This window comes from Pelobates fuscus, chromosome 4 (genome assembly GCF_036172605.1).
Source record: "Pelobates fuscus isolate aPelFus1 chromosome 4, aPelFus1.pri, whole genome shotgun sequence".
Classification (NCBI taxonomy): Eukaryota; Metazoa; Chordata; class Amphibia; order Anura; family Pelobatidae; genus Pelobates; species Pelobates fuscus.
The window spans coordinates 125,980,904-125,993,747 of record NC_086320.1 but is presented as its reverse complement, the minus strand read 5'-3'; the positions used below and the strand labels follow the sequence as shown (position 1 = coordinate 125,993,747).

General features: G+C 39.4%; 1 protein-coding gene across 1 annotated transcript in view; it reads right to left on the bottom strand.

The window, feature by feature from the left end:
* Positions 1-9,415: 9,415 nt before the first annotated feature.
* PRELID3A (PRELI domain containing 3A) overlaps positions 9,416-12,844 on the bottom strand; it is a 39,339-nt gene continuing 35,910 nt past the window's right edge. Inside the window, exons 6-7 of the mRNA XM_063451597.1 lie at positions 11,459-11,544; positions 9,416-10,325 (exon numbers count right to left, since the gene is read on the bottom strand). Coding sequence (XP_063307667.1) covers positions 11,491-11,544 — 54 coding nt within the window. The 3' untranslated portion in view covers positions 9,416-10,325; positions 11,459-11,490. The remainder of the gene's footprint in view (positions 10,326-11,458; positions 11,545-12,844) is intronic.

Here is a 12,844-nt window from a genome sequence, read left to right as displayed (position 1 = left end):
GTCTCTGATATGTGATTTTTCTCAGGTCTGTAGGGTCTGTCATAAAAAATAAATGTGATCTTGACCCTGTTATATGGCTGAATCAGATATCAGTTAAGTATGAGAATCAGTTGTGATTTAGAAACCTGATATTGTACTGACGTTGAACACAGAGTTCATATTGTCCTAGAAATGTAGGATTTACTAGACAACCGCCATAGTGCTTTTATATATCTTCCGTCTGTGTCAAATTAAGTCTTCCCAATTTAAGCTATGACCCTTCACATGTCTATGCATACAACTCTCGACACCAGATTTATGTTCTTTCATGCCACCAGGCAACTAAGAGTGAATGCCATAATGGTGTAAAATGTACACCTGGATGCTTAATTAGCATGTAGGACCATTAAGTGCTTCACGATGAACCCTTTTTTATATCCATGTGGCAGGAGACACCAGTGGGAGATGTATAAAAAGTGTCATCTGTAAATCATTTGTACTTTTAATGTAGATTATACCGTTAGTATAATCATTTTTATCACTTCCCATAATCAATCGATCATTCTTTGTCATTAGGTTGGTGGATATAATTGACCGGTGGCAAGTTCCATTTCTTTGTCTGTTTCCTAGTAAGAAGACTCACTTTCAGGTTGAGTCATGAAAGAAATAGGAAATTATTCTTGTAAATATTTGTATTATATTTATAACTGTGTTCTTTATTCTGAACGCTAGCTATTACTACGACCAAGAACATTAGACACGGAAGGAAAGGTGTATTTATATGTATATTGACTATAATATAATGTAAAGAGTTAGGAGTCGTATTAGATTCCTGCTAGGAATTTGTGCTATGACAACTTTTTTATGTTCCAAAACGGCAGATTTAAAGCTCCTAACTAATAATTTTATTTAATGCTGTCAGTGCTAAAGGAGTGTAGAATAAGTTTAATTTCGCACCCCTCCAGCATGGAAGGATTTATATTTGTTGTTAAATTTTCTTTCTTTTTTTTATTTTGTTTTGTTCAAATACTTGTTCTGTAACTTGTAAACACTTTGTTTTCTTTGTGAACAGTGTTTTGTTTTTACCCACTGGGTTATCAGAGAGTCTGTCCACACAATGCATCTGTCAACCCATGGGTTTTCAAAAATTATTTGACAAAGCCAAGGCAATAAAAAAAAAAAAGACTACGGTGGTGACTTCACCTTACACTGATTGCAGTTGTTCTAGATTGTATCCTATTGATAGTCAATATACCTGTTCTTTCTCTAACATCAATGTACAGTAATCCACAGCAGCCACTACATCGCACCTGTGAGGACAATAAAAAAAGTCTTGAAATCATAACCATGTGTTTAGTTATTCAAATGTAATTTTTACTGTTAATTTAACTAAGCTTACTAGACATCTGAACAACTTTGAAGTATTTTTAAAATTAATCGTAAAATAATTAGCTTTATGTGCTCAGTAATGGAGGCAAATAAGAAATAACACATACAGTCTACACACCCCAGAGGAAATGAAGTAATACTGGAAACCTGGGCAGGAATAATATTATCAGTACTGCACTGCACTCTTCTTTTAATAGAGGTAAGTTATTCATAAGTACATTGCAGATTGGTAAGAGCTCTATCTCCAAGACACATCAAACATTGGCATCAGTGTAAGTAGCTTTCCAAATGATTCAATACTGTTAGAAACATTTTTCAAATAATTTATCTATAAACATCATCATTAACACGTATGGGAATGTTTGTGAATAAGTCATTTGGAAAGCTTATTAAATCAACGTCATTGTGTCAGTTGCTGGTGTGGGTGAATAAGATAGACTGTACTTCATGAAATAACTCGAGACTTTAAATAACCTACTAGGTCTGCCCAGAAAGTATCCAGCCATGTAATATGAAAAATAGACATCTATTGAGGAAGGTACAAGAAACTTAGTACATAGGGCAATGACGCATCAATCTCCTTCGAAGTAGGCACTTTGGGACCTCACACAGTTCTCCCTGTGTCTCTTCTGCTGTTCAAAACACTTTGCAAAATCCTTTTTTTTTTTTTTTTTTTAAATCGTCATCAGCTGCCTCGTCGTATTTACCTGAATCTCACCGATGGTCTGAAATCTCTTCCCTTTCAAAAGTGAAAGCCTCTCTACCAATAATTAACCCCTGCCCTGCTAGTCCCTGTCATCCAAACTCCCTAGCCAGTGTCAGCCAGCCTTCCTACCCACTGTTAACCCCTTCCAAATCCAGTCCCTGTTACCCCAGATAGAGCTATAGATCGATAAAGAGAAAGATAACACAAAGTTCTATAGGTATTTATGAGTTTGCCTGTCTCTATATTTATTTATAATAAACACATGACAACTATATGATATCTGTGGTGAGATGTTAGTGAGTGTGAGAAGTGGTTTGTAAGTTTAGTGTCTGAATGCTGTATTTGTAGGGATGTTCAAAGTAATGATTATATAAGGTACTTCTAGAGCTAATTTTTACACTATTTATGTTAGTAACAGTAGGTTTACTGTTGGGTGGGGGGAGGGGAAGGATATGCATGTTTTTGTTTTTTTTAACCTATACAGTTCCTTTAATGCTTTCTCTACTTTAAACTTTTATGTCTGGAGATATCAACCTTCAAATTTAGCTTAGATTTTTGAGTTGCTGTAAAAAATAAAAAAACTGCAATGACATTATCCTGCTGTAAGAGGTCAGAGCCATCAGGGAGCAACATTGCCACGGAGGGGTGTGCGTGGTCTGCAACAGACTCTAGGTAGGTGGTATGTATGAAAGTAACATCCACATAAATGCAAGAACCCAAGGTTTCACAGCAAAACATTGCCCAGAGCACCCTTCTTCCGTTACTCCATGGTTCCAGTTCCGATGCTCCTCATTGAAGGAGCTAACAACGGTGGTGCACAGGTGTCATAAATGGCTTTCTGATCAGTCTGCAGCTACGCAGCTCCATATGCAGCAAACTGATGAATTGTGTGTTCTGACTGGTTTCTATCATAGCCAGCATTATGTTTTTCAGCAATTTGAGCTATAATACGTGACCGTGATGCTTGTACACGTGTTGTCCTTCCTTGCACTGCTTTTGATAGGTACTAACCATTGCATACCACAAGATTTTCCATTTTGGAGATGCTCTGACCCAGTCATTGAGCTATCACTATTTGGCCATTGTCAAAGTCACTCAGATCTTTCCGCTTGCCCATTGTACCTGCTGCAAACACATGAAATTGATTATATAGTTACGATGGCACCTGTCAAGTAGTGGGATATATTGGGCAGCACGTGAACAGTCCGTTCTTCAATGTTATTCACTTCACCTGTCAGTGTTTAATGTTGTGGCTGACCAGTGTATATTTCATTTTGCTATATAGCACACCATTATTATTTATTTTTACCTGCTTTTGAGGAGGCACATGCAACTTGTAGCGGAGCTGCAATTTTAAATCCCAATATCTCCGCTGGTACAGAAAGTAATCCAAGGAAAGCGCTGAAAATGAAGGCAATATCCCAAATCCCCCAGTAACCGGACGAAACACAATTCCGGGAGTCAACTGATTTTATTCACAAGCTCCAGTATTTATGTGGTTCCCCATGCAAGGGGTTTCCTTACTGACTTTACAGGGGTTGTACAGTAGGGGACTACATGGGGAACTTAACATATAGAACATTTCTCCCACCATGCACTGCTGTACGAGAGGGATACTCCCACTAGAATATCCTGTTGTGGATTATCCCTCCGTACAGCAGAACTGGCTTTTTACATAAAAATCCATAGCTTCTATTTTATTCATGTCACTGTACCGAATGACCGTTCGGCAGATGGCTGGGGTCTGAGCGCATACTTTGTGAAAGTACCGCTCAGATCCCAGCTCAATCAGCTGAACGCCGCACGAAATATACTTTAACATACATTCATCATAAAAGTCACGAATACCCAAGTGGGGAAAAAGTACCGAAAGACCGGCGCTCCCGAATGGCCTGGCAGTCCAGTGGTGTTTGTGCCGTCGAGTAGCAGATTTTAGTTCCAGGGACTCGACGACCAAACACCGCTGGGCAAAAAGGGAATCCAAGATGGCCACCGCCACCGGGGAATCAATTAACAGCCGATAGATACATTGTTGCGATCGGTTAATGGGAGCCACACAAACCCCCGTGTGTGGGCTCCCATTCAGTACTTTGTTCGTTTCACGAACAGTGTTGAAAATCACTGTTCGTGAAACTACCATATGAATGCTAGCGGTTTTCGTGCCACTAGCATACGAATTCCCTCTTTCACATTCTAAACAAACACATCAAACTGCATATATAACCCAGTGTTCCTAGGGCAACCTTAAAGTGAAACAAAATAGTCTGAAGTGACTAGGTTTACCACACAACTGTAGGTGGTTCTTTCCTTATTACCCGCTTCCCGACCATTGATGTACCAGGTGCGTCCGACAAAAAAGTCAGTTAACGACCACGGACGTACCTGGTACGTCCATTAGTAAATCCCCACTTACCTGATCGCTGGTGATCCCCCGCCAGCAATCACAATCCTGGGGTCTGCCTGGGAGCTCAGACACACCCCCTGCTGCCTGATCCGGCTCTCCCGGGCCATGGGATCGCGGGATCCTCGCAATCACATGGCCGGAATAGCTGGCTTGTGCAGTGCCTGCTTGAGCTCTCAGGCAGTCCCCCTAATGCCTGTACAAAACTTTTAAAAGTTATTAAAAAGTTTTAAAAAGTAAATAAAAGTACTTAGATCATATATATACATCTATGTAGAAATATATATGATCTAAGTACTTTTATATGCACATATACATACATAAATCATTATTAAAAGTGTATTTTATTATTAATCTATATAATTATATATAGATGTAAAACACAGATAAAATTCATATCTTGTGATACCTTTTTTATTGGACTAACATAATTTTTTAATGACAAGCTTTCAGGAGAATCTCCCTTTCTCAAGTCTGAAGCATTTCTGAGCAAGACAACACATAGAATTCAAAGTTGAGTTGTGATACAGGGGTTAAAGCGACATGAGTGCAGGTAAGACAGGTTTGATAGAACATAGACACCATTCTTGCAGAGAGGGTCGTAAATATGGGGAGAGAGAAAAAAAAAAAATCAAAAGTGCTGAAGATCTTCGCATAAGATATTTACAACACTCTCTGCAAATACCCCATTTTGAATACCCTGGGTTGTCTATATTTGAAAATGGTATGCCATGATGGGGTTATTTCACATTCCTGGGCTACCATATGGTCTCCAAAGGCAACACAGACCCAGCAAACCAATCTGGCAAACTCGCCCTATATTGACCCTGTAACTTTCCAAAACACCATAAAACCTGTACATTGGGGGTATTGTTATACTCTGGAGACTTTGCTCAACACAAATATGAGTGTTTAAAACAGTAAAACCTATCACGACGATTAAATTACCAGTAAAGGTACAGTTTTTGTGTAAGAAAATGCAAAAAACAAATATAAACGTTAACTTTGGCAAGCGTTTGTGGCTAAGTGGCTACTACAAAATACTGGACATCTTATTTGGTTTTGTTTATGTTGAGAAAACCACAAAATAATGAATATAACTGACCGAATAACAGCTTAAAAGCAGTCTTGATGGTTGCATTCACAATAAAAATGGTTTTGGAGAAAAAAACCAAGACTGGACACACCCCATTTTAAATACCCTGGGTTATCTACTTTTACAAATGATATGTCATGGAGGGGTTCATTTTCATTTCTGGGCTGCCATACAGTCTCAAAGGCAACATAGCCAATCTGGCAAATCTTATGTTTGACCCTGTAACTTTCCAAATCACCATAAAACCTGTACTTGAAGGGTACTGTTGTACTTGTGAGACATTACTCTACACAAATATGAGTGTCTATTTTTCAAAAATATATGGTTTGATGGGGGGTAAATTAGCCAGCTTCAAAAATGTCCCAAAATAGGACATGGGTGCATGATGACCAGCTGTGAAAATCCCAAGTTGGAAAACTGGAATGCGCACCCTCCAAATAAGGTTTTTTTTAGCCCCCAAAGAACACAACACCCAACCTATACATTAGTGGTATCACTGTACTCGAGAGATATTGCTGAACACATATTGGGGTGTTCTTGGGCAGTAACCCTTAAAGTTTTTGGGCATAGATTGGTGGTAAAATGGTTGCATGAAAAGTCAAAATACCCCAAGTTTAACCCCTTAAGGACACGTGACATGTCATGATTCCCTTTTATTCCAGAAGTTTGGTCCTTAAGGGGTTAATACCCTTAGGTTGTCTTCTTTTAAAAATATATATACATGTGAGGGGTTATTCAGGAATTTCCTGACAGATATCCGTGTTACAATGTAACTTGTGTTAATTTTGAAAAAAATGGTTTGAAAATAGCAAAGTGCTTCTTATAATTATTGCCCTATAACTTGCACACAAAAAAAGCTAAGAACATGTTAACATTGGGTATTTCTAAAATCAGGACAAAATGTAGAAACTATTTATCATGGGTGTTGTAACGGAATGCTTGGCACCCCGTTTTGGGTACCTCCGTCAATCGCTGCTTCCTAGTACTTGCGAGCACCATAACCACTGTAACCCCCACAAACCACCGCAGCCTGGTTGCGGCCTCGCTGTCCTTCACCCACCCTGGACCGTAGACCAGAATCCAGCTTTCAGTGGGTAGACCTCTCCTAGTCCAGAGAGCGAAGCAGGCTGCTCTTACAAGAGCAATCATTGTGATCCAAGGGAGTATAGTTATGATAGCAGAGTGAAATAGCTCTCCAATCCCCCAAACATGAGCCTAGACTTCATTAAGGGTAAAAAGAAATCTGTTTTAATGGCAGCCACAACTGGCCTTATATGCAGGTCCCCATGCAAGGGGCATTCCCCCCTGGACCTGAGAGTAGACTACAGTAAAAACATATCCACCATTACACTGGCTCTCAGGTCCAGGACACTCCCATACAAAATAGATCAATCTCTCCCCTATGCCTGGGAGATAATTGAGTCAAACACTGTATTAAACTTAATTATCTCCAGGCACAAAAACACACATTTTTACAAAAACCCCCAGAAAACCTAAAAAAACAAACAAATTGAAAAACGGTCTGGTCACTAAGGGGTTAAAGAGAAGCCAAATACTCTGACATTATGTCCTGGGAGGCAAAACACATCGTAACCGAAATAACTTTATTATGATACGACATAATACGACATTTCACGTTAACAAAAAGAAAAAAAAATATGAAATTGGATGCAGGAAGTATTGAGCTTTGATTGGTGAACTGAAATAATGCCTGTCTTAGCGTCATGGTAAATGCAGCTCTCAAACCCTTTGGATGCTATATTGCTCCTCTATATGGTGTGATAGCCATAGTGAGCCAGTCTGAATAATCATTTGTGCATTTACTTTCTTTAGCAAAATTATTGTCACTTAATAGGACACTAATAGGACACTCTAGCCATAACTTTTGGCCTCATATTTATTCTGTGCCCTTCATTTAGCTTTAAAAAACACCTGTAGCCATGCTCCCAGTTTTTACAAAGCAACTTATTTGTACCTTTCCAATTAGTTTAGCTTTCACATACTATGCAGGTAAGAGTGTAGTGATTGGATGGGTCAGCAGCTTAGCTCACACAGGATTTTCATTGGCTGAGCTTATGTACTCAGAATACAGCTAATAAAGAAGTTGTTTTGTATAAAGTGGCTAATTTTAATTAATTTTTGAAGACGTGAGGCCAAAACAAAATTCAAATGGTTGTTGCCCAGATTGTTCATTTAAGCTATATGAAGCTTTTATATAAAATATTTAATGCATGACACAATATATGTTATGGAGCGCAGTGACGTGGTACTGGACATTATACACAAAAAGCAGGGACAATATGAGGAGCCGTGCACACCTTTTCTGTTGACGATGCTGTGTATCATGAAATTAACTAAAGACAACTTCAAACAGGTTTTAGTTCAGTCAAAAAAAACTTATCCAGTTCAATTAAGCTCGCCTGAGTGATCCCATCTCCAAATTATACTATGAAAAAAGTAAAGTTTACTAGAAACACGCTATTTACTTAAATGCTTCCACCAGGAGAAACGAAACACATGCTCTCCGATGGCCATTCTCACTTTTTCAATTAGCAGATGTTCGATTATATCCTCATTTACATAATAATAATAATAATATCTACTACAATGACAGTTTTCACAATCAGGCCATTTCAACGCACTTTTTAAAATGTTATATATTAATCTGCCACCACATGGTAAAGATTGAATGGATGTAAAAAAAACCTGCATTATGATATGAGCTGTCATGTTAAAATATAAACAGACTATGTTTAATGGTTTGTAACAAGTGGCATGGTTCTGATATGCAGAGGCAGTCTGATGGACAGATGTATAAGTGGCATCAAATGCTGTGCAGTTTTCATACAAAAAGATCTAAAGTGCCATTGTAAACAGGAGCTCTGTACTTCATGCAGCCCTATTTTTCTCCTTTGTTGTCTTGCTGGTGGAGCATGTGATATGTGATCCAAACAATACAGCTCTTACATCCTCATTCTCTCTCCACATGCTCTAAAACAGAGTAATGGATGTTCGAGATACGACATCAGATCGTACCTTTCTACAGCAGCAGTGTGTGTAAAAGGGAGCATTTGAAAAAATCTACATTCCCTCAGACGCAGATCTAATCAGCAGATCTAATCATCTCCATGCTAGAGCAGCGGGGACTCTCCCCTAGTACCCTGCCAGTGAATGATAAAATAGTAAGGGTTTATTGTCATCAGTACGTGGTTCCTCCATCTTGGAACACTCCTACATGTGGACAGTCTATGGGAGATTTTGGAGTCTCTTGCTTGCAACACATTGCAGTGATTCATACAATTACAATTATTTATATATCGTCAACATATTACACAGCGTTGTACAATGGTTAACAAGACAAAAACTAAATTCTAACAAAACATGATTGGCATACTGGGGCAGTGTGTGAAAAGAGCCCTGCCCAAACGAGCTTACAATCTAAATATAGAACTCAATTAGTTAGTGATATGCATCATGTGGCAATAAAACCTACATTAAAATCTGGTAGCAATACAGAAAATGATTCTTTAATATTAAACAAAGTGTATGTAAAGTCAATTCATGCTCAGCAATAAAGATAGCACCCAACATTTATGGCACTTTGTATATAACAAAACAAGTGTCATATGAATTCTTTGTTTTTATATGTAGCAGCTACTGGGATATCAATTATAGGCACTATAGCTGTTCCTAGCGAAAATAAAACAAGTTTATCACAATTCAAACATGCACTGCTAAAGGCAACTTTACTGCTAAAGCTACTTAAAACTGCTTTAAAAAAAAAAAAGGTGTTTTTTAAAAAATATATATAATTAGAAGATGTGAATATACATTGTTGCTGTGGATTACAACCAGCTTGCTATGGCTTTATGTCCTGTAACAGCAAAATGGCTGTCTGAAAAATATATTAACGTGAGCATACTCAAAATTTAAATTGCAAATGTTATCGATGGAAACGTGCTAGAATTTATAAAGATAATTAGTTATTTTTTTTTCTTCAAATTCTCTTTAATACACTTAGAATAGTTTAGCATAGATACAGATGATATTATGACAACAGACACATGTCAGTATTTTTTTTTTTTTTTTTTTTTTTTAAATATCTGGTCCACTAGCTTATTACAAATAAATTATCAGCACTGAGCTGCTGTAGTGCTTGTGAAAAATATCCATTGCCTGAAAGCAATTTCAAGGTATTCCAGCTATCAAATATATCGACGGCCATGATATAAAAAATCCCTGATTTAGACGTGCAGACATTCAACATTCTGTAATGGTTGTACTGAGTATTTTTAACATCAAATGAAGTGTGAATCAGCAGTTAATTCCAGCAGCCTAGATTCATGTACATATATGTCCGGTACATGAATCTGAAAATATTAGGAAATTAAGAAACAAATCTGATAAACTGTTGTTGTGACTTCGACCATTTAACTGCTCTGTATTATGCTGTACGTCACACTGATTGCAATGAGGTAAGGTAAAAGTCACAATGAAATCTGCCTTTATTGCAAAATATTATTCTAAGAGTCACTGCATAAAATTATTTCTAAAAATGCATAAAAAATAGGTCAGTCCCAAATCGACAGGTTTGCCATAGGGTGCTGACAGAAGATAGTGGGACAGTCTTTGTGCCAAAATAGTCTTCCTGAAGCAGGCATGTTTATTGTTGTTGAATGGACCTGTTTTCATGCTGTCTGCTCTTGATGATAGACATGTGCCACCTAAGTCACCAAACTTTTCACAGCTATTGCCTAATGAGATACAATAAAAAGAAAAAATGTTGACTTAAAATGCAAAAGTCTTTCCAATATACAACAATAAATAATGTGTAATACAATAACCTAAATTGAAAGGTAGAACATTTATACACTCCATCTTTTCATTTGGGTTATTTATTCCATAATGGGATTTGTATCTAAAAGAAATAAACAAACAGTACTACAGATGTAGAATTTGTATTGCTTAATACCCGGGGAATGTAGTTCCAGGCGCTGCACAGGCAGTTTATTTGAGAGTTTAGCCCTACCATGGACAAGGGACTGGGCTGCAAAAGGGAGGACAGTGTTTGGGGCAGGGAGTGTGAGTGCTATTCTTTTAGACCTTGCAGACATCAGAATATGCTCAATCCGCGTTCCAGCTCGCACTAGTGAGTAAGAGCACAGCTCCTGGGACTCCCAGCATGCACTCTGACTCAGTGACTGCTGGAACCGCGAGGAGCAGAATTACTGAGGCATGGGCTCAATGTATTGGAACCCGATAGGTTTGGCTTAAGGACTGGTGAGAGTAGGAGATCCAGCACACACACCAAACAGCCAGCAAACACCAGTCACAATCACACCATACATACAGCCGGCAGATAAATATATAAATATATATATATATATATTACACAAGATTCAGCACACTCACTTATCCATTAAACAGCAACTTCAATGTTGACAGATTGTATTCGTTTTTTTTTTTTTGTTTGCCTAATCTAGGCAAAAATAATGGGGGTTTAGTTATATTATAGTATCATACATTGCATAAGCCTGCCACAACGTCAATGTACCCCATCTTTGGCAGGTCTTACTCTAACAGCCTAATGTCTGCAAATCTGTCAACATTGAAGTGTTTTTAAAAAGGCTGTGTAAGTCACATGCAGGGAGGTGTGACTAGGGCTGCATAAACAAAGGGATTTAACTCCTAAATGGCAGACAACCGAGCAGTGAGGCTGCAGGGTAATGATTATATATATATATCAAAACTGCATCATTAAGCTTAAGTTCTTTTGGTGCCTATAGTATCAATTTAATGACCAAAATCAGTGCGGGTTTGGAAAGTACTCTACAATAACAGGTGGGCATACCCAGGAAAACAGCTGTAATGCACAACAAGATGTTACCTTTAGTCAGGACAGAGTGGATCCATGCACTGTTAGCTTACAGTGCTCTCAGAGTTTTGTATGATCCATTCAATTGCTTCCCACCCCTAGAGTAATGTAGAAAGAGTTTATTTATAGAGCGAGACAGAGTAAAGTGAAAGACACAGTCAATATCAACCCAGCAAGCAGAGTTTGAAGGGAACCTCTCATGGGCAAAATTACTTTACCTCTTTTAAAAAAAAGAGCTTGAAAATCAATCTCTATATTGTGCTAGCAGTTTTCCTAGCATTTTGCATTTGTAGAAACAACTTGCTTAAACATATTTTTTTCTCCCATCTGTTTCTCAGTTCCTCGGCAGACTAGAAATTGAGAGACAGGGATAGCAGGAGAGACCTCCAACAGGACGTTCCTCTGCTTTTCACTCATAGGATCCACAGCACATGTGCTCTGGATGCAATGGTAGCTCCCTAGCTAGTGCTGTTAGTGCTGTCTAAGCAGGGCCGGCCTTAGGGGTGTGCAAGCTGTGCGGCCGCACAGGGCGCCATGGAGCAGGGGGCGCCCTGCGGCCGCACAGCTCACACGGGCCGGCCGGGATAAAAAAAAAATGTGTGGCGGGGCTTACCGTGCGGCAGGGGCGGGGCTTACCGTGCGGCGGGAGCGGGGCTTACCGTGCGGCGGGGGCGGAGCTAAAATGCTGTGTAACTGCTACAGGGGAAGCAGGAAGGAGTCCCTGCTTCCCCCAACAACCAGAATCCAGGACCTGCACTGCCTCCACAAGGAACAGATGTAACTATGTGATTGTCTGCTTGTGTGTGTGTGTGACTGTGTGTGTGACTGTGTGTGTGTGTGTGTGGCTGTGTGTTTGACTCTGTGTGTGTGACTGTCTGCCTGTGTGTGTGTGTGTGACTGTCTGCCAGTGTGTGTCTGTGTCTGTGTGTGTGTGTGTGTGTGTGTGTATGACTGTCTGTGTGTGGCTGTCTGCCAGTGTGTGTTTGACTGGCTGTCTGTGTGTGTGACTGTCTGTGTGTGTGACTGTGTGTGTGTGTGTGTGTGTGGCTGTTTGCCTCTGTGTGTTTGGCTGTCTGCCTGTGTGTTTGTGTGTGGCTGTCTGTGTGTGACTGCCTGCGTGTGTGGCTGTCTGCCTGTGTGTGTTTGTGTGTGTGTGTGTGTGTGTGGCTGTCTGCCTGTGTGTGTGTGTGTGTGTGTGTGTGTGACTGCCTATGTGTGACTGTCTGGGCAGACTAGATAGGCCGAATGGTTCTTATCTGCCGTCACATTCTATGTCTGTGTGTGTGTGTGTGTTTGTGTGTGGCTGTCTGTGTATGACTGCCTGCATGTGTTTGTGTGTGTGTGTGTGTTTGGCTGTCTGCCTGTGTGTGTGTGACAGGGTGTGTGGGAAAGGGGAAG